Genomic DNA, 20,381 nt, shown 5'->3' with positions numbered 1-20,381 from the left:
CTCAATGATCATTTACCCTTGCATGCTGTGTGGCAAACACTAAACCCACACAATGAGTTGAGAAATAACATGATTAATCTGTGTTTAGTACAGCAGTGAAGGATATCTAGAACGCCAGATAAAAGTAGTACCAGTTATGTACCTATAAGTTAGTCTACTACGCTCCCCTTTTAGTAATTGTTGTAGGAGCTCTTTTGTAATCTCATGAAAACTTATAGCAAGTAGGAAGTGATCCAAAGCCACAACTTGGATTCATCTTCTTTTCAAACATGTCCAATGTCCAGACATGTTTTGAATGAGTCTTGCTGGTTCGTGACATTCAGCCTGACACATCCCCATCGCTGTTCCTCAGCAGGAGAAGTGATAGGTTCAGAAGTCTCACACAGAGCGGCTCAGAGAGTAAACGTGGGATCATACTTCCTGACCTCCAGAAGGAGGCGATCTCTGTCACTGAGGGCGTGGGTGAGGGAAACCTGGGCATCAGAGAGCTGGGACTCCAGGGTTTGTATCTGTAACAGCAAGATTATTGGAGAGGTTAGTACCAGCGACAGCAAATGTTGTAAGCTTTGGCAAGGTGTTACACTCCAAGTGGGCGGGTATCAGATTCTGACTGACAGCAACAGGCGTAATTACAAAACCATTATACAATCCTATATATTTAGACAAATCTCTGCTTGATCTATCTTAGAGCTGACATGTCAGGACAGCAGTATTATTACTGTGTCCAAGACAGACATGCTTAATCTAATTCAGCTGGTGTTTGGATATCTTCACACCAGCAATAAAAATATATGGTGTTTGAATATCTTCACACCGGCAATAAAAATATAAAAAAACAAAAGACTTTCAGCCCTGTTAGAGTATCATAGTATACAGCCTCATGGTTCATGTATTATTTTGATTGTTTGTTTACAAGCATTATCTTGATTTAACACTTGACTGATGATAAACTGATAAGCTCAGTATTACATCTAAACAAAAAGGTTCTTTTGTTTGTTGGAACAGTTACAGTAGCTCTGCCAGTAAGGTCCTCGGTAATTTGGAGGATGTGAAAGGTTTCCAGTCTGGCACTATGACTAACTCTGAATCTTTGGGGGAAATTTGTAAATGTCTACAGGGTAATTATCTGTGGGGATTTTTGATGTGACTGAAAGAAAATGGTCATATATGCGCACTTTGATAAATAAAATTATATGAACTGAAACAGTACAGTGTATTTCACAATCAACATTGTTTTAAGGGGCCTTTGTAACATTTACAGTTCCAGTAAAACTTTGAACACACTTTCCAAACCCTTTTATGAAATGTGTCTGGAAATGATTAAACAGTATAACTATAACACATTGCTTGAAAATGTTTCTAACCAAACCAGGCAAACAACAAAACATCCAAATAGCCAAATGAATATCTCATAACTTCAGTATTTCTAAAGTCCTGGTTACAGCCAGGAATTGCAGACACACTAAGCTAACACATTTATATCCTTCAGCTTAAGTATATGTTTGGTAAGTATATGGTTGTACTACAGCAGATCTGCCCTACCTCTCTCTGCTGTTTGACAGTGCAGGAGCTGTTTGAGTTGTCTGGGCCAGCCACAGCAACACCTGCTGAGGCTTTAGGGTCTGTACCGTCAGCTGTGATCAAAAAGGAAATGGAAAAGACACATGAAGATAACTTTCTGTTCACTTTTTTGGAAAGTTGTACCATTTGATGCTGTACACTTGTGTATTTGTGGTTTCACGGTTTATAACCCTGCCGGTTGACTACATGCACAATAAAAACATTTTGTGCCCACCTTTGAGTCTCATGATGCCATCATAACCTCGCTCGAGTAGCAGCTGGTCTACGATGAATGTGGATGGTACAGGTTGAGGAGCTGTAGGGTAGATTTTGGGGCTATCGTCCTAAAAGAAAACAAGACGGGATCTGAATGATCAACACTTTTACACAGATACCCAGATTACAGTCCTTCCAAAAATCAAGGTATACATTTTCTTCAAATGTCACATTTGTGGGACTAAAATCATGATCATATAAAATACATTTTCTAAGCAAATTCAAAGTGAGCTGACCCCCAAATATAGTCCTTTATTTCGTATTGTTCCAGTATCAACAACCCACCTTCATAGTGACAGTGATGTTGCTCAAGTGTAACTTCATTGGCTGACCATCAACACTGAATTCATCTTCAAGAAAAGGCCCAATGTTAGCCACTGTGGAGGCTAACAGCTCTGCCTGGTAGTCCTGCATTCTCATATCCAGGAAGCCCAAAGTCTCAGCCATAGCAGAGTGTCGGGCTGCAGATGGACCCATTTCTGCTCGCATGCACATTACCGGAGAACTTCTGCTACCCTGCTTGTCCTGCCCACCTGGAGCTGCAAAAGAATCATAGGTACAACTTTTTTTTTTTTACTTTTTTTCTGTGGATGGTAATGTTGCTCTGTCAGCTAATCAGTCCACCACTTTAGTACAGACTAAAATTTCTAAGCAACTATATGTTTTCACCTATCCTGTGAAATATTTCAACATCTTCTTAGTTGATTGTCACAATATTTGCTAAAGACTTTCATGGTTTCTAGAAGATGAATTCTAATGACAATGTTTGTACCCTGACTTTGTTTTTGTGGTTTTGAGGGAAATGACTCAACTACTGCAGGGATTGCCACTAAATTTGTAACAGACGTTCGTGTCCGCTTCAGGATAAACTGTAATAACTTTGGTAATCATTTCTGTTTTCATGACGCACAACAGTCAGGTTAAAATGTAATTTAATAGTTAGCTCAAAGCATTGTTGTAAAAGTACAGCTTCACAGAGCTTTACAGGCTACCAGAGTCTAAGTTGTGTTATTCATTCAGGTTATTGGGACATTGTATTAAATATACATGTAGTAATTATATTCTGCTTTCAGGGCATTTTATGTATATAAACATAAGAGTTCATGCATAAAGTGCTTATCCCATTGTTGAGATTACACCGTCCAACTCCCTGCACCATCAGTGTGACTAATCCTCAAAACATGTGATGATTTGTTTTCTTTTGGGACTGTGGAGATTAATATGATATCAGTCAATATTTTAGATGACATCCGGGCTATTTTTTGCTTGTGTTTTGAGACTATACAGACATCATTATGTAAACACATGAGTAAACTTAACTGAACTTCAACATGACTATGGAGACCATCAGGTCAGAATGTATTAACATTACTTTTGCCTTTTTTCTTAAACCTATCCACTACACAAACTAATGTATAGGCCCTTCTATAATATCATTAGCATCTGACTATAAAAAACAATGCTTCACCTAGAGTTGTGGTGAGTAGAGGTCTGAAATATATATATTTTTTGGTGATAGGAAATGTTATAGTGTGGCAACAATAATCAAGGTTACCTTGTATGAGACCAGCGAGCAGGTCAGATACCCTGACATTGCCCATCTGTACGGGGCTCATATTCTGGGTTTCTAAAGCCACAACTTGGTCTTCTCCCTTTACATCCATGGTACACGCTGTTCCCCTCAGGATCAGTAACAACACTGAGGACTGTAACAACATCACAAGAAAGTCACAATAAGCAACTCATCACATTCAAAACACTGTGTATTTATATTTGAAATGACGGTTTACATTAATTGAAATTATTGAGATTTTTATAATAAGTCAAGAACAAATAAAGCAATTTCACTGAATAATTCAATCTACCCATAAAAAGACATTACTTGAGCATATTAACCCACCATATCCTGGGACGTGTCTTCGGTACTTTGGGACAGAGAGCTACTGAGGTCAGCTGATGAACCTCCGTCAGTCCCTGGAGCTGGGCTACCGTGGCTGCCTGTAAGATTGCTGTTGAGACGCATGGACTCCATACCTGACTCTGGAGACATGATAACAAATTATAGCTTATGTCACTTGTGTAGTTCAGAGAAATATCTTTTGAAACTTGGAAGTATTTTAAGCACCTGAGTCCATGAGAACAACAAAATTGTCGCTGGCATCACTATCCACAGAGTGGTTTTCATCAGGCAGGCTGCCATCCAAGATAGCGCTGTCAAAGGAATGCTGGGAAGGCGACTGCTTCATGGATTGATGCCGCAGGCTGGCAGCCAGAGAGGGGGAGAACTCTTCTGAACGTTGGACCTGTTCCCTATGAACACACACACACACACACACACATATAAACAGATTTGTTAAAGGATAGCCAATAAAAGCATGTGGTGCACAGCATATTGCCAACAACTCAACAGGAGAGGTCTAGCAGAGCTGGAGTTGGTCCCTGGGCACTGTGCTGTGGCTGGCCAATGCTCCTAGAGTGTGTGTGTGTGTGCATAGGATGGGTCAAATACAACATGGGTCAAGTACTCCACAGGGATCAACAAAGTACTCTTTCTTCTAATACTTACTTAGCCTGTGGACTGAACAATTTGCTCATCCCTGAACCACGACTCAGCATGCTGAAGGCATCTTTTGTTATTGAAAACGCCCCTTTGGTCAAATCAAACGAGGCACTAATGGCGTCTTTGGTCGCATCCTTGGTGACGTTAATGGCGCTCGACAGCTCTCCCTCCAGGCTGAAGCTGGATGGTACGCGGGAGATGACCGGGGAATGACCAGGTGAGAGCTGAGGTGAGAGGACAGGTGTGTCCTCCTGTGCTGTCAAGCCATCCCCCTCCAACCCCTCCTCCACAGCCTCACATGCCTCCTCCACCACCCCATCTTGTTCATCTTGATCAAAAGCGGTGCCAGCTGTGTTGACGCCGTTTTCTAACCCGCTGTCCTCCATATCTGCAACATGATGAGTGGGGGAGATGTCAGAATCTGTTATGCTGGCGCTGTCTGTCTCTGGAGTATGGGGGACCTCTCCCTCCGGCTCTGTGCAGGCTGGTGGCAACAGGAGACCCAGTTCCGCTGAGTCCACCAGAAGGGCAAGACAAACTGTGGCAGGTTTTGTCTTCTGGCCATGAGCCTGCTTAACATCTCGCAGATCCCGGCCCAACTCTGCCCCCAAGCGACCCAGTGCGTCCTTCATCCTCAGCAGGGCAACATATTGGTAGTGGTTGAGCCACATCTTCACTGGGGTGATGGTGTGGGCCAGGAAGTGAACAGAGGCAAAAGTAGCGTCTTCTTGCTGAGGCTCCTGCTGTGGAGAGGGTTGGTGGGCTCCACTGGAGTTAGAGGGGGAAGACAATGAACCACATTTAAAGGCAGATGGCTGGCACATCCACACAGACATGGCGAAGGGCTCGACAAAAGGTTGGGTTCTGCCTTTAGGGTGTCGCCGAGCTCCATCAAAACCTAGGGTCACACGGGACAGGCTGAGAGACCAGACATCCTGGGACCGTAGTCGCTTTCTGTCCAGAGGTTGAAGCTCCGTCTCTTGAGAGTACTGGAGGAAGGTGGAGGGAATTGGGCAGAAGGCACTCTGGTCTCTGGGGTAGGGGCAGGGTGGTGTGGGCTTGAAGAATGAGCAGCTGGAAAACTTCTCACAGGTATTGTTGAGGTCAGCTCTGGAGCCATGAGGGCAGTGACGGGTGTTGCTGAGAGCCATCTGGGGCACAGTAACCGAGAGGGACTGTGGACGCTCCGGATGGTCCAATATGGAAGAATCCAAGGGAATTATAAGCTATAAAAATGAAACAAAAAGCATAAATGTTCTAACTTTTGTAGAATTGCGACATTTTGGAATGGGCTACACAAATATTTGAAATACATAATTAATGTGAAAAAATGTATGTTCACCTTGAGCTGAGCCGCATCCATACGAAGGTCTACGTGCTCTTCAGCCTTGCTACTGTCTTGTAAATGGTAGAAAGCTTTGACCTGGTCCAGAGTGTGCAGTAGACCCCTGGAGAACAGATTGATCCATAACACACTGGCTGGGTCCACACATAGCTGCAGGCCGTTTAACTGGGAGTACAGGTTTGAGGTGGGCACTGAAAGAAAGGATAAGGCAAGAGATGGTGATATAAGAAATTGTGAGTTGTTTTATAATAACAACTAAGAAATAAATTTCAGTTTTACAGGAAATAAAACATAATATGAAAGAAGTTGTTAGATTTAAATTTAACAAGACAGTGAGTAAACTGGACACACATTTCTCCTACGAGTTCATCTTCAATAATAAACAAAAACATAACAAAAAATAAAATGAAATACAGTTGTGTGATACCTGATAAACTGGGGTTGTCAGGAAAGTAGTATTCAGTAAACTGCAGATGAACTGCTGGTACGTTGTCTGGCAAATGCAGAGCTTTACGGTTACAGGATAACAAAGACTGGGTCTTCTTGTTTTGACGGCCCCTTGTGGACACCTGAATGTGGAAATGAAGAACAAAGATGGAAATATAATTCAGTAAGTCATTTATCTGTTTTATTTAAGACATCACAAAAAGTTCAATAAATCGACTCAATTAGTTGAGTATGAGGCACAAAACAGAACTGAACCACTTGAGTCATCATCAACATCAAGACTTCCTGCAATAAAATGAAGGGGCAGACCCAGAGTGCTGCACTGTGCTGAATTTCCCATGGGTGTTTTTTGAAATGAGGAACTACAAATGTCTTAAACTTAAACCAACCCTGAAAACTTTCTCCTTCATTTTTTCATTATGCAAAGTGTGATATGTCCAAAGTGAAATTGCAGAACCAGAGAGAGTATGAATAGAAATGGCAGGGAGGTTCTCAGTCATATCCTCTTTTGTTACAGTTACCAAGGCGCACAGTTTGATGCCAAACAATTTACACACCATCACAACAATATATCAGATCAGCCATCTGATATCAAACATATCAGATGGCTGGTACAAAAAGAGACTTTTGTTCTCTCTGTAAAGCCTGTCACACAGATGCTGCTAATCTGAGACACCTTTTTTCTTTTTGAGCTAACTCCAAGTGTTTTTGGAAAAGAGCAAATAATTTACATGATTTTTGACTTTTTAAATTATGTATACTATGCAGGATTTTCCTAAATAACGGTAGACTCATACAAAAGTAATCCCTCTCAATCATCAGTTATAACCTTCTACAAGTGTGTGGTGGTGTATTTATCTGCACAGACTCTGCCCTCCATCTGTATTTTCTTATTATTTTGCGGTGCTCTTGACGCTTCTCCACATTATCCCTTGGGCAGTAGGTGTGTAGCTCCCAGCCAATAACAGCATAGGGGGTGTGCGGTGGGGACACGTAGTGTGGCAACCAGATTACATCACTGTCTCTCTTTCTCTCCCTCCTCTGCTCCGCAGCACTTGCAGCACCTTCCTGCTGTGCTGAGCTGTGCAGAGGTGTGCGTGTTTATTTGTGCTTTGTGAAACAATCAAAAAATAACCCTTTAATTCTCTGATTCACGGCCTTGTCCTCACCAGCACCACTCCCTCTCTTTATTCCCTCCCTAGTTTGCTTAACCACTGCTGTTCTCTCTCTTGCTTGTTTGTGAGGAGGAGCACATTTTGAATGCTGTGTGTTTAAAAACACCAACCGACCGATCCTGTATAGTATACCACCTTTAAAAAGAGTCATGTTTGTCACTCAGGGTCCATCTTGATAACACTTGTGGTCAGTAACAGTGTGACAAAGGCATAACTTCCATGTTTTTGAATGGAGACTCATCTGTATCTATACTTGTTATTGCCATTGAAACAACTGCACAGCTTCACACAGTCCATATTAAGGAACTGTTGGCAACATCTAGGAATATCATTTTTTTGTGTTATTTCTTTAAGAGACAATAGAACAGACATCGTCCCCATCTCCTCTATATTACAACAATCTCTGTTCATTCCAGTGATTGTAGAGAAGTACAAATCTTGCAATGTTTTGTCAGTGCTAAAATTGTAGACATCTGGCCTTGTCAGAGGCACTGCCTGACTGCTCCCCCTGAGGAATAGCGGTCCCTCCCTCCATTTATTGAAGACGTCAGGCTTCATTTAGAGCAGGTAAATCAAATCAGTTAACGATAAAAGCTTGCCTGGTGAATGTCCACGTCATCCATCCTGACCACCACGCAGCACGATCGCAGCCTCTTCAGCGACGACCCCGAAGGAGCTGTCACAGAGTTCCTGCTGGATGGCTGCTCTTTGACAGAGTTGCTTGACTTAGGACTGGACTGTCCATCTAAAGTATGCACAAGGTGACAAGATAAAATTACATTCTTATATATGAACAAGTCTGCTTCATTGCTAGATCATGACACAGATATTGAGAAATATTTTTACAGATTAGGTTTTGTGTCTTTCTTATAATAAAAATGTTAGTATTCGTGAGCCCTGTGTTGATTCATGTGGTAGATAGTGTCACAGCTTTATGTATCATGACTGAGTAACAGGTTGTTAAAATAAATTAGGTAAACATGTATTGTATTTCAATTGTTCTGCTGACTTCTGACCATCTCAATATAATCTCACAAAAAATTACAACTCAAGGTCCATTTACTAGCTTTCTCTGGAGATTTAATCAGAATCAGCAGATAGTTTGCTCAGTTGACATGGAGACAGACTTGTTTACATGTGAGCTCTTCAAGCAATTTTCCGACTTCACTCATGTTGGGTCAAAAGTTAACTACAGCTCCATCTCCATGACAAATAACCCAAACTGACATGGTAGAAAGCTACAGATAATGCTATTAAGTGTTACAATTGTTTTAGCAAACGACAATTTTCAATTCTGAGATTGAACTTTCACACTTTATATTAATACTGTATTCATACCTTGAACTGTCTTTGAAGGGCAGTCCTTGTTTTGCGGGGGTCCCTCATTATTTGGCCCAGGGAACCCAGAAGCCTCTGCTCTCCTCTGGTACTCCTGCAGCAGTTTTCCAGCCCACTGGGCCTGAGCTTCCATGGCTCCACTGTGGCGTTCCCAGTGTCGGCATCCATCAGCTAGATAAAATAAATATGAAAAGGCACTTATGATTTAGCAATCATTGTCTGTTTCTGTCTCTCCCTCCACCCTGACACACTGTGCTGACTAGCTGTCTCCGGTGTTCAGACCTCCACCATCATCTCCATCTGCAAAAATCTTTTACTTCCTGTGGCAGCTGAAGTTCAATCTACCAAAGTGAATGATGGTGCACTTCTACACTGCCATTATTCAATCCATCCTCTCTGATGCGCTGCTGTAAATGTCAAGGACAAAAGCGGACTGCAGCGTATTATCCACTGTGCCAAAAAGGTGATTGGATGCTATCTGCTTTTCCTCCATGACCTGCACACCTGCAGGATACTGAGGCAAGCAAGGAAGCTCATGATTGACCACTCTCACCCTGGACATGAACTTTTCAAACACTCCCCTCCAGCAAGAGGCTGAGGTCTGTCAAGACCAAAACCTCACACCACTAGAATAGTTTCCTCCCGACTGCAGTCAGTCTCATCAACAAGCCTCCACTGACACTGACTCAATTCCCCTCCTCCATCCTGTATATTCTCTTTTATTTAACGTTTAAAAAATAATCTGTAGTTGTTCCTCTCACCAGATTAGCTAACACAAGAAAAAACAAACAACTAAGGTAATAACTTACATCTAAACCGAAATACCACACAGAGCAAAGACTGTCTCTGAAGAAAACCACAAAAGTCAGGTGACTAAACTAAAACCAAAGCTAAAAACTCTAAATGCACACTAAGTACATGAGATGTTCCTGTATTTAAAACTTTGTACATTTCTAAGGACTTATGCTTGTTCTCATGGTGCTTAGTATGGATACTGATGACACTGAAACATCAGTGGGGTAAATTTTGGATTAAAAAAAAATTAAACTAGTTACAAGGAGCAGAAATGAAGACCTGTAGTTGGTTGAACTGTTGCAAATAAAGGAAATGAAGCTCTAATTCAGTGTGAGGGTACTACTTGTATCTAGTTACAAAGATAAGAAGTTTGAATACCTCTCAAAGCCATTATTCATACATATGTGCATGCACTGTGTGGTTTTATATAAATACTGTGTGTGTGTGTGTGTGTGTGTGTGTGTGTGTGTATGTGTGTATGTATATATATACGTATATATATATATATATATATGTGTGTGTGTGTGTGAGAACATGTTTGACTTCAAAGACTCTTGATCAACCACAATAGCTAAATAAAAGCTTTTTTTTCAGCTTTAGTTGAACTGACTATATTCAGCTCGAGGGGCGACTCAGCTCTTCTACATTGTGCACTTCAGGAATTTCACAAAGAATAATGGCACTGGGCACACTCCCACAATCACTCCCAGGCCATTAGTCTGCTTGAGTAGTAATCCTCCTGATAGTTAGTCCTGAATGGATGCTGTGGTTTCAGTGGGTGCAGTGCTGAGCCTCCGGGGTTAACTGAAGTTAATTTATGGTCAGAGAGAAGGCCAGTCATCACACTCACCAGGTCTGTGGACAGGATAGTAGTCAAAACCCAGTTTCCTGAAGGTAAGCTGCATGGCACCCTGCAAGCCTGGTGGGGGAGCGTCACCTATGCAATATCACATAATAGTTGTTGAAAAAAAACAGCTGCACAGTAATTGTTCTTAAATGTTTCAAATGGCTTACTTTGAGCACATGATGTTGTATTTTTGTTTAAAACATAAAAACACAATTAATATACTCAAGTTACAGTTACTCCAACTAACCGTCATCCATTGAGGAACTGTCGTTGCATACGTGTAAGTCCAAGCGGGATATGAAGGTGTGGTAAGATGATTCCTTAACATCATAGAGATCAAAGTATTGACTCATGTTGCTGGGGGTGCCAGTAGGAGCAGGTGGGGGCTCTGTCCAAAGGTTTTGAATGCCAGGAGATGGAGGAGCAGTCTAAAATACAGAGGAGGGAAAACATCTACATTACCCAGATGATTCAACAAAATAAGGAAACAAATCTTGTAATACGGAACACAAAAACACGCTTGACTTGTAATATAGAGAAAACATCCAGAAATAGTTTTGTAGCAACTTATTTTGAGTTATTTATGCTACAGCAAATGCTATGTACTGTGATGATGGAAATACTAACCAGTTTAACAATAGACATTAAAGCTTCTGAGGTATATTGGACAGAGTTTTCAGTTTAAAAATATTTACTTTGTCTCATGTAGGAGTTTTTAACCTGTCAAGTAGGGCAAGACCAGGTGTAAATGATAAAATTAGTGGAGGATGAATATCATTTACATGCTTCAGTTTCAGGGTCCTGATATTAGTAACAGCTGAGCTTTCTTGCTATGACAAATCAAAATGTCAGCTGTGTAATTGTGTTTTCATGATCGAATATCAAATTAATTAAAAACTGTGTGAAAACAATAATTGATACAGACATATTTTCAGATGAATTAAGCTCATTTTCAAATGAACATATTATGTCTGTAGTAAGGGCATTTAAACATATAACATTTCACATCACACTGGGTTTGATTTAAACCAGCGGTGAGCAGGAAGTAGGTATAGTAGGACCTGCAGTGATTCAGCAGCCATGCTCTTCCTCTGCTGAGCGGACTTCTCCATGCCCTCGCTGAGAGATTTGGCGTAGTGGATGATGGCTTTGAGCTGAGAGTCTGTCAGTACCCACAACAGGTCGTCCAGAATGAAAAGCAGCTTGGATGCCAGCACATTACAGTCTTTTATCTAGATAGAACAATGAAGAATTAAACACTTGTGGCAAATCATTTGCAATTTAGATGAGTTCATGTTTGTGGCTAAATCCACAGACAGAATAGTAAATGAATGGTAGAAACATTCTTACTCTGCGTTTTAGGGCAATGCGAATGCGCCCCTGGTTAGTGATGAGACGTAATGGGGTGCTACCGAGGTCCTGGTCATCACTCTCAATGGCATCTGCCTCGATTCGTAGACTCTGCCAGTTAATTTCTTTGAATGTCAACACCTGAGCGAGAGAATAAATACGCCACATCATCCGGTTATGATAAAACAAAAACACAATGAGACAAACAAGCATCACTTGGCATCACTCTAGAATGATTGGTGAGGCACAGCCAATGACCCACAAAGAAGGAACAGAGAAACAGACACATTTCCTTTTAAGTGGATATCCAGATCTAATTTTATAAAGGTTATTCATCTCAATAAAAAGTCCCTGCAGCTAATACAGACCACAATTGGCTTGATTAAATGATTTATTGCAGGCATAATGAGCACACAGTGATTCTGGTGCCCTGAATTAAATATGATTGCCAGACAAAACAGTGTTAAAGCTTGAAGGGGAGATGAATAAAAATGTGCTGCATATTACCTCTCCTCTCTTTGGGTCAGTAACACGGGTATAGCGGAGATCAGTGCGCTCCCATTTGGGGTTGAGGCTGTTGCCTTGTAGCTGCCAGAGCTCAAAGGAGGCGTGGAAGGCACGAGCCTGCACCTTGATGGTGATGGAGTTGATCCTAACAGACATGCCCTCCACTACTTTCTCAGCAAAGCCGTACTCGCTGTAAACAACAAATGTAAATGTGAGTGAAAGCACCATCTTACTAATCAGATATTATGGCTGAACAGATTTCTACCTCTGGCCTGCTGTGATAGCTATAGGAGAGGGGCCATTTGGGGGACGTGGCTCCTCACATGTCCTCATCTCTACCTCCACCTTATCCAGGAACTGCACAAAAGAAGAAACAATACTACTCAACATACAATTGAGAAAGTATGTATTGAGAAGTAGCCTAACATTTACAAATGATAAAAGCACTGATAATACAACCTATGGAGCACCATAACAAAAGAGTACAATAACAATACAGGGCCTGCTAGAGAAATGCTAAAGTTAAGACTATTTACAGATTACAACATGACTGAAGCAGCTTAAGTGTTGCTGCACTGTGCACAAACTCTTGAGTAAAGACAGAAATAACAACATCCTTACCAGGCAGATGGGGCTTGTTTTCAACTTTGTCCATTGTATCTGAAGAGACAGGACAGCAAGGTCATCAGAGTCAGTCACAAACACTTCACACAGCATTCTGCACCGTTTATCATTCAGTGGGCACAAGGGCACAGTGACCAGAGAGCTAACACAACCTGACGCAAGGGCCACACAACAATAACTGCCAAGCTCTAATATCTGGAGTCATACTGAAACGTCAACTTAGCAGATTTAGTATGGAGTCTGATTACTACCGCTACTACTATTACTACTACTACTACTAATACAAAGCTATGATACTATTGTATTGGTATTGGATTAACTAAAACAGGAAATTAGATGACACACGATATGAATTAATGATTGGATGATGAAGAAGAAGAAGTAGAAAAAAGAAGACATACAAATACTTGGGCTGCAACCAATAACGGTCTCATTTTTTGTTTATAAAATGTCAGAAAATAGAGAATAAATGCCCTTTGTGATAATTTTGTAGAACCCACGGTGACATCTTTAAATGATCAACGGTCAAAAATTGAAAAATAAGGGCGCGCAGGTGGTCGAGTGGTTAGAGCGCATTCCATATACGCAGCCGACCCCGGTTCGAATCCCGATCGGAGGTCCTTTGCTGCATGTCACACCCCCCTCTCACTCCCATGTTTCCTGTCGGTCTACTGTTAAATAAAGGCGTCTATGCCAACAAAATCATTGAAAAATATTCAGTTTAAAGGCTTAAAATCCTTCTATTTGAGAAGCTGCAACCAGCAGCTCTACAAATGACCATTAAATCTAAAATCGTAAAGGGTTACAGCGAAGACTGCATCAAAGCCAGCCTAAAGTGGCACACTTTCACCACTCTAGTCTCCTCTGACAGCTCTAGAGTTAAAAGCCCTACTGCCTTAAATCTTCACCCTTGACTTGGGGACATGAGTCAGACATTATCTGAGGAACTAGCCAGATCTAAAACACAGCTTAAAGTGATCGATACAGACTTTAATTTATTTCTATCTAGTTAAGTAAAGGTTTTGTGGTACTACTTAAACGTATGCTGAGTCCTGAATAAACTGCAAGCATGTAAATGACGTTTTACCATTTAAAGCACAGAACATTACAGTAGTCTACAGATGTGATATATTGATGGTTGGAATGCATGGATGGATGGTTTTCAGATGATAGGAATGCTTTAATCATAAAGGCGTTTCAACCGAAGATAACAGGAATGTGGCTGCAACCCTGTTTTAACGCTAAGGGCGTTATCTGAGAATACTGTCATAAGAATCGCAAAGTGTTTGACCACACATTTTGGGCTCATAAACCACTTTAGTAAGTCATTCCTGCATAAACTTTTGCAGGAATGATGACAGGATTTTCTCTTTTCTCTGCATTCAGCTTCAGGCGGTGTTGAGCCATCAAGCTGTAAATGTCGTAAAGCAGTGATGTAAGCTGCCAGCATCCTGTGTTTACTGTGGGTTGTGAGATAGGAGAGGTTGTGTATTATCTGCATAGCTAAGAGAACTGAACATGTTTTTTTTTTTTTTTTTATGTCTATCGATGAGTAGCAGCAGTAAAATATGAAAGGAGACCCTCAGACTGCCATACAGGGACGTGAAGTATCCTCTTAAAGCAGGAGACCTACAGTCGCTGTCTCTAACACTACAAGATTAATCCTGAACACAAGATACAGACAACGCAGAGCAGCTTAAAACAATTCCTGGAATTAAAAGACATTTATCGAGTTTCAAATGCAGCACTGAGGTCAAAACACAACAAAAACTAATGAATAAGGGGTGGTGTTTAGCTCAGTTGGTAGATGATAAAACACTATATCTGCTCGTAATATGTCAAAATGAATTTAAGTTACAACTGATTTTCATTACAGATTAATTTGATTATTTTCTCAATAAATCTGTTAATTGATTGGTTTATAAAATGTGAAAAATGTTGATCACCATTTCCAAACCCGAAGATCCATCCAAAAATATCTTGTTTTATCTTGATCAACAGTCAACAACCCAAAGATTTGGTTTTCTATCGTAGAGGACTAATGAAACCAGAAAATATTCACATTTAAGAAACTGCAACAGAAGAGCTTTAGCATTTACTCTGAAGAAAATTACTCAAAATGATTCATCATTATCAAAATAGTTGCTGGTTCGATCAACTAATCAATTAATCGACTAATTGTTGAGTCTGGATCTAGACTGAAACAGATTAAATGTGTATAAAATCACACCTAACCCTAACCCTAAAATTTTGCCTTGGGTTTAAGCACTGTATATATATATATTTTTTAAATGTCTGTTTCCTACTTTAAAGCTCCCTTATGAGGAAACTAAATTCATATGTTCTTCTAATGTGAACAATACACACATCTGAAACACTGAATGAGTTTTTAATTGTTGCATGTATTATTAATGGGATTATTTGGGAACACAAACATGCCATACACACAGCTCAGTGTACATCTGCCACTTTATCTCAGGATCACTCTAGCCTCTGGCTTTTCGTGTCCCTCTGGATCATGGATTGCCTCCATTATCAACAACCAGTGCTGTCTGAAGGATCTCAGCAGCGCCTCTAGCTAAGCTTATCTCTGTGGGACCGCCACTGCTCATTTCCTCTGTGACTCTTATGTACTTTGTATGTTGGAAGAGAACTCCTGGGCATTATTAAAGAGAATACTTTAGTTCAGTTTCACAATGAGAGTATGGGTGGGTTGCCAAAAGGACATGAATTTTATAGTTTGGTGCTTTGAGTTTCAGTATTCCTCTGACAGCCTCACCTGTCAGAGGAGCCACACAATCAGGTTTGACTAGTATAAAACATACCCTGATGGCGGCTTTGTTGCAGTAAACCCGAGTGACAGCCAGCCAAGTGGGCAGGTCGAGCATGTTCTGCAGAACCTCTTCATCGAGCTCGAGGTTAGACAGCTGCCCCTCCCCCTTCAACGTGCTCAGATTGATCTTGTCCGGGGAGAGATTCTTGGTGAACCTAAAGGAAAAGAGAACAAGAGAACATTAAAATAAAAGGCCTCTTAACAAACTACGAAAAGTCTGTTAATAACCTTCAACAGGGAAACACTTCACATATATTGTACGTCACTGATGATCTAGGAGACAGAAAGACCCAAAATTGAATTATGCATCTTGGCCGAGACATTTCTAAAGTGGTACAACTGAATGAGTCATCCTGAGAAACAGAGGCAGCAGACGGCTTTCTTTACTCACACAGCTGTACTCCCTATCTGGGTTAACCTCTACGATTGCGTTAACGTAGCCGGGAATAGGCTTCAACCCCACACAGGGTGAATATAGCAGCAATCGGAGCAAATCAATTTGTTTAAGTATTTTAATTTCACATTACAGCACATGACTGAACACTGTTCTGACAAACCCCCTGTGACATTTCAGACATTAACCAACACACACGGCTCAAAAAGCAGCAGACTAAATGTCAAACAAAAGGGCCGCAGACCGTGACTCACAATTTGATTAATGATTTTAATTTGACTAATGAGACGACAAGTGAATGTGGACCAATTTGTCAAAACTTTTAATATTGTTAGGCCTAATTTCACACTGTACCTGATAAACCTGATAAGTCAGTTAAAGCTTAACCTTCCCTTTTACACTCAATGACAAAGTAACGGCTCCACACTTCTGCTATTGTGAGGACAACCAAGGTCATTTTTCCCACAATTGTGAATATTTCATAGTAACTTCCATGCTATTCAAGGACCGCTAATGATTTTTACTTGAGCTGTAGAGCTATTTCAAAAATGTGCTTTGGCTCAACTGTACTCAACTGTGTGATCTAATAAAATTACCTTTTAGCAGATAAGAACGTAAAGCAGTGACTTGCTGGTGTTTACAATTGAGACCTACATTGGAGCAAAGACAGTGGTGCCACTACTTATAAAACTAGCAACACAGGCTAATTGCTAAGATTAGCATGGTTTAAAGAGTGCTGAAATTCCACAGCTTATCAAAGGCAAGAAAGAGGTCATTGTGCAAACTTGACCAAAAGCACAAACCATTTGGTTTTACAATTTAAAAAAAATACCAAAACAATTCAGACAAATGGATCAGTTTTGAAACTATCAATTAAATCCAACTTTCAATCAAATATCCCTCAGTGACTGAAGAAGTCATTGAATATAATATTAGTTATATGCTTATTTTCTATGTTTACAGCAAAACATACAGTTGTATGAATACTGTTAGACTGAATCAGTCACTAATATGGAAATAAAATATGACAGAATGATAGAATCAGCTGGTTTAAAGTGATTACTCCTGACAGCAGGATGCAGGGTAACTCAGCAGATATTTGGACTGTAAATCCCATTTCTTATCAAATAGCAAACTATGGCCCATGACATTTACATGCTTGCATATCTATCCTTCAAGTATGTGTCCAGTGTGTCCTATCTGGTGTAAAAAAATGTTTTAATTATTCAGTGACAGAGATAACAGTGAGGAGGATAATAAGGAGTCAGTCTAATAGAAAGCGTCTGACACAGCAAACACTTACTGTCCAGACTCATCATTAACTTTACCCCAAACAGCTGAGGACGTTTTGAAAAACATTTCATCATTTCACAAACAATAATTGAATTTCTCAATAACTGTCGGCAGGGCCAAACCCCGAGCAACAGAAAATATGATGTATTGCTACAATGAACACAAAAAAGCAGTCTGTGTCACAAAAATAGCAACATTACATGTGGAGGAACTGAAACTAGGAGTACACAGCAACACATAATATGTATAAAAATGGAATATGACTGTGATTGCATGAAGATTGTAGGAACCTTACTAACTTTTCTAACAGCAACATTCAGCTGAAAGCATTCATTCACTCATGTACAGTAAGCCAAACTGAACAAACTCAATCCAACTCAGAGTTTGAGCTCATGAAAGAAAAGCCTTTTTAATAGCTACCCTGATTACTTGAATTTATGTGGAACACCAATCCCTCTTTCAGATGTTAAAGCTCTCTCTCTACAATTGCCTTTCTGTCTTTCTCCTTGAGGCCATGCCATTATTTTTAAGATGCACTGGGCATAAATTCAATGGTTTGGGTTATGGGTCATGGGCTATGGGCAGAGCTCTTTTTAAAACTGGTGTTGGAGGTCTTAGGCCCAGTGAATCTAATATATAGAGCTTTCCAAGGCACAAATTAAGGCAGTATAGCTTATAACACTATCAAAAAAACCCACATGCATACACCTGGTAAGTGGTGTAGTTAAGGTTTATCAGTCTGGTTCAGGTTGAGCTGCTTTGATGCGTTCACTGTCCCCTTTATCGACCCGTAATGTTGTGGCTGATCTGAGCGACATGTAGCGTTAAAGCTAAATGGTAACCACTATGTAAATATACGCTTAGATAGCAAATACTGTTAGAAAAGCCTGCTGAGGTTTACAGTGTTAAACAAACCATCCAGCTGGGCTAACACTAGCTAACACAAAGCCAAAAAAAAATGACACTTACCTTGACAAATGTTTGAGAATTTGCTTCTTAATTATTCCAGCCATTTCTGCTAGCGTCTAGGTCGGTCAGTATTGGCCGGTTTTCTCCCTTATTTAAATGAATAAAAAACATATACTAGCTTGCTGGTACCTCTATATTGTACACCGCTATAGCTGTGTGCATCTTGTTAGCCGCTGTCTGCACAGCACAGTACAGCCGAGCCACGGTGCTAAACGTCGGACAGCAGCAGATGACTTCCCCAGCACACACACACACACACACACACACACACACACCACCCGGCCAACACAACACAGCAGCTCCGGTGACACCACACTGCCATCTGCTGGACAGTCAGGGGGATAACAGGAAGGAGGTATGATGATTTGGTATGAGAGTATTTTGTGTCAAAGTGTGTATGCTGTGCTAATGCCATCATAACTTTTTTGATTCATTCAACCGAACCATGAATCTATACATTAACTTCCTTAACATAGCATGAAAAGTAGGGACATTGTCAAAAACAAACATGTGACTAGCACTCGTCCATCTTGGAAGCTTAAGCAGAATTTGAAATGCATCATTAAACGCAACCTGAAGCTTTCTTAATTTTTGCTTTGCTGTAATTGCACCAAAGATGGGCTATATAGAGTGGAGTACAATATGCTTTAAAAAAGAGCAGTCTTTACATCACCTGGTACACATGTGAAACTTGAGTGCCAGCATATTTGCTTGTGCATACTTTTTGTAATATTGACACTGCACATCATCATCATCATCTTCCCTGATTATGTGACCCAAATATTTTACTCTGCTCACTACATCTGCCAACAGAAAAGAAGGAAATTTTGCTTTCGGCCTTCCTTGGTTTTAACAATCATGACAGAAAATACCAGCAATCACGACAAAAATTACACTGAAAGGGTAGGTTCACTATTTTTCAAGTCTTTCCTGACACTGAAACTTTCTTTCAATCCTCTACAAAACTGGGAAACAGAAGTGTCTTAACACTCCCTGAACTACTTATGTTATACATTGATTAACCCCACCCTTAAAGATAATTTTGTTTTGTCATGTTTCTGTTAATTAGGCTGCTTGGAATTATTGTTAAGTGTGTTTAACAATGATTGTGCCTATTAGTTATTTGACACTGCTAATTATAAAGAAGAAGAAGAAAACAAACAACAATCAGGTACCTAAATTAATTTTGACACATTTTTCTTGCATGAATCATTCTTCTTGGTTCATGCTGGTCATTAGGAAATCCACAAGCATCCTTCTGCACAAAAATGTATTTAAACGTTTATTTGAAGCTAATCTTCAGCCAACTTCAGTCATCCAAATTAGACAAATGAATATAGGACCCTTTTACATTTTTACTTAACCTTTACATACTGTTCAGGATTAAATTTGACCCAATTTCACATTTATTTTCGGTGAACTTTTCCTAATGTGACCCACAGTATACAAAAATGGAAATAAAATGCATGTTTGCTTGTTTTTTCATTTTTGTGCAACTGATACACATTTTATATATACAAATGTACAAGTTTAACCTGTGTTTATTTTTATTTTTTTAATCTAAAATCAGCATTCAAACATGTTGTATTCTTCAAATTCTATAAAATGTTCTCCTGGACCATAAAATAGTGATTGTAAATGTCTTTTTTCCATAAGATTAATCAAACATCAGACATTTATTAATGACTGATGGTGAATTTATAAATGTGAGTTGGTGTACAGACTAAATATGAATCAGAATATGAACAGTATGTAAGGGTTAAAGGACTGTAACTGTGGAGGATACCCACTGTAGTTGACTAACTCAAACCGCTGTCTCATAGTAACTTAAGATAAACCTTTAAATACATGTCTATCTTCTAATCTATCTTCTAATGGTCAATGGGAGCAGGAGGAATGATTGCAAACTCTGTTTTAATACATATATGGTCACGTGACTGTTGTTTTAAGACAGACTTGAAAAACTGCAAAGATATCCTTTAAAGTCCCCCTCCAATGTGTTCTGCTTGTTGTTACTTCAGTTTTGATATTTAATCTTTAAAGGCTCTGCACTGTTTACTGCAAAGTG

At 40.1% G+C, this 20,381-nt stretch overlaps 1 protein-coding gene across 1 annotated transcript; it reads right to left on the bottom strand.

The window, feature by feature from the left end:
- Positions 1–392: 392 nt before the first annotated feature.
- On the bottom strand, positions 393–18,550 carry bltp3a (bridge-like lipid transfer protein family member 3A). The gene is made up of 21 exons (XM_053317627.1): positions 18,314–18,550; positions 15,650–15,812; positions 12,822–12,860; positions 12,466–12,557; positions 12,201–12,390; positions 11,694–11,834; positions 11,405–11,575; positions 10,591–10,771; positions 10,347–10,433; positions 8,702–8,872; positions 7,963–8,108; positions 6,169–6,310; positions 5,739–5,932; positions 4,403–5,622; positions 3,962–4,146; positions 3,737–3,876; positions 3,392–3,542; positions 2,122–2,375; positions 1,796–1,904; positions 1,561–1,634; positions 393–509 (listed from the first exon to the last, which is right to left on the bottom strand). Exons 1-21 carry the CDS (start codon positions 18,355–18,357, stop codon positions 393–395), a joined length of 4,011 nt encoding a protein of 1,336 aa, XP_053173602.1. The 5' UTR covers positions 18,358–18,550.
- Positions 18,551–20,381: the final 1,831 nt, after the last annotated feature.

The sequence above is a fragment of the Scomber japonicus genome, chromosome 4 (assembly GCF_027409825.1).
Source record: "Scomber japonicus isolate fScoJap1 chromosome 4, fScoJap1.pri, whole genome shotgun sequence".
Classification (NCBI taxonomy): domain Eukaryota; kingdom Metazoa; phylum Chordata; class Actinopteri; order Scombriformes; family Scombridae; genus Scomber; species Scomber japonicus.
This window is presented reverse-complemented; position numbering and strand designations above follow the sequence as displayed.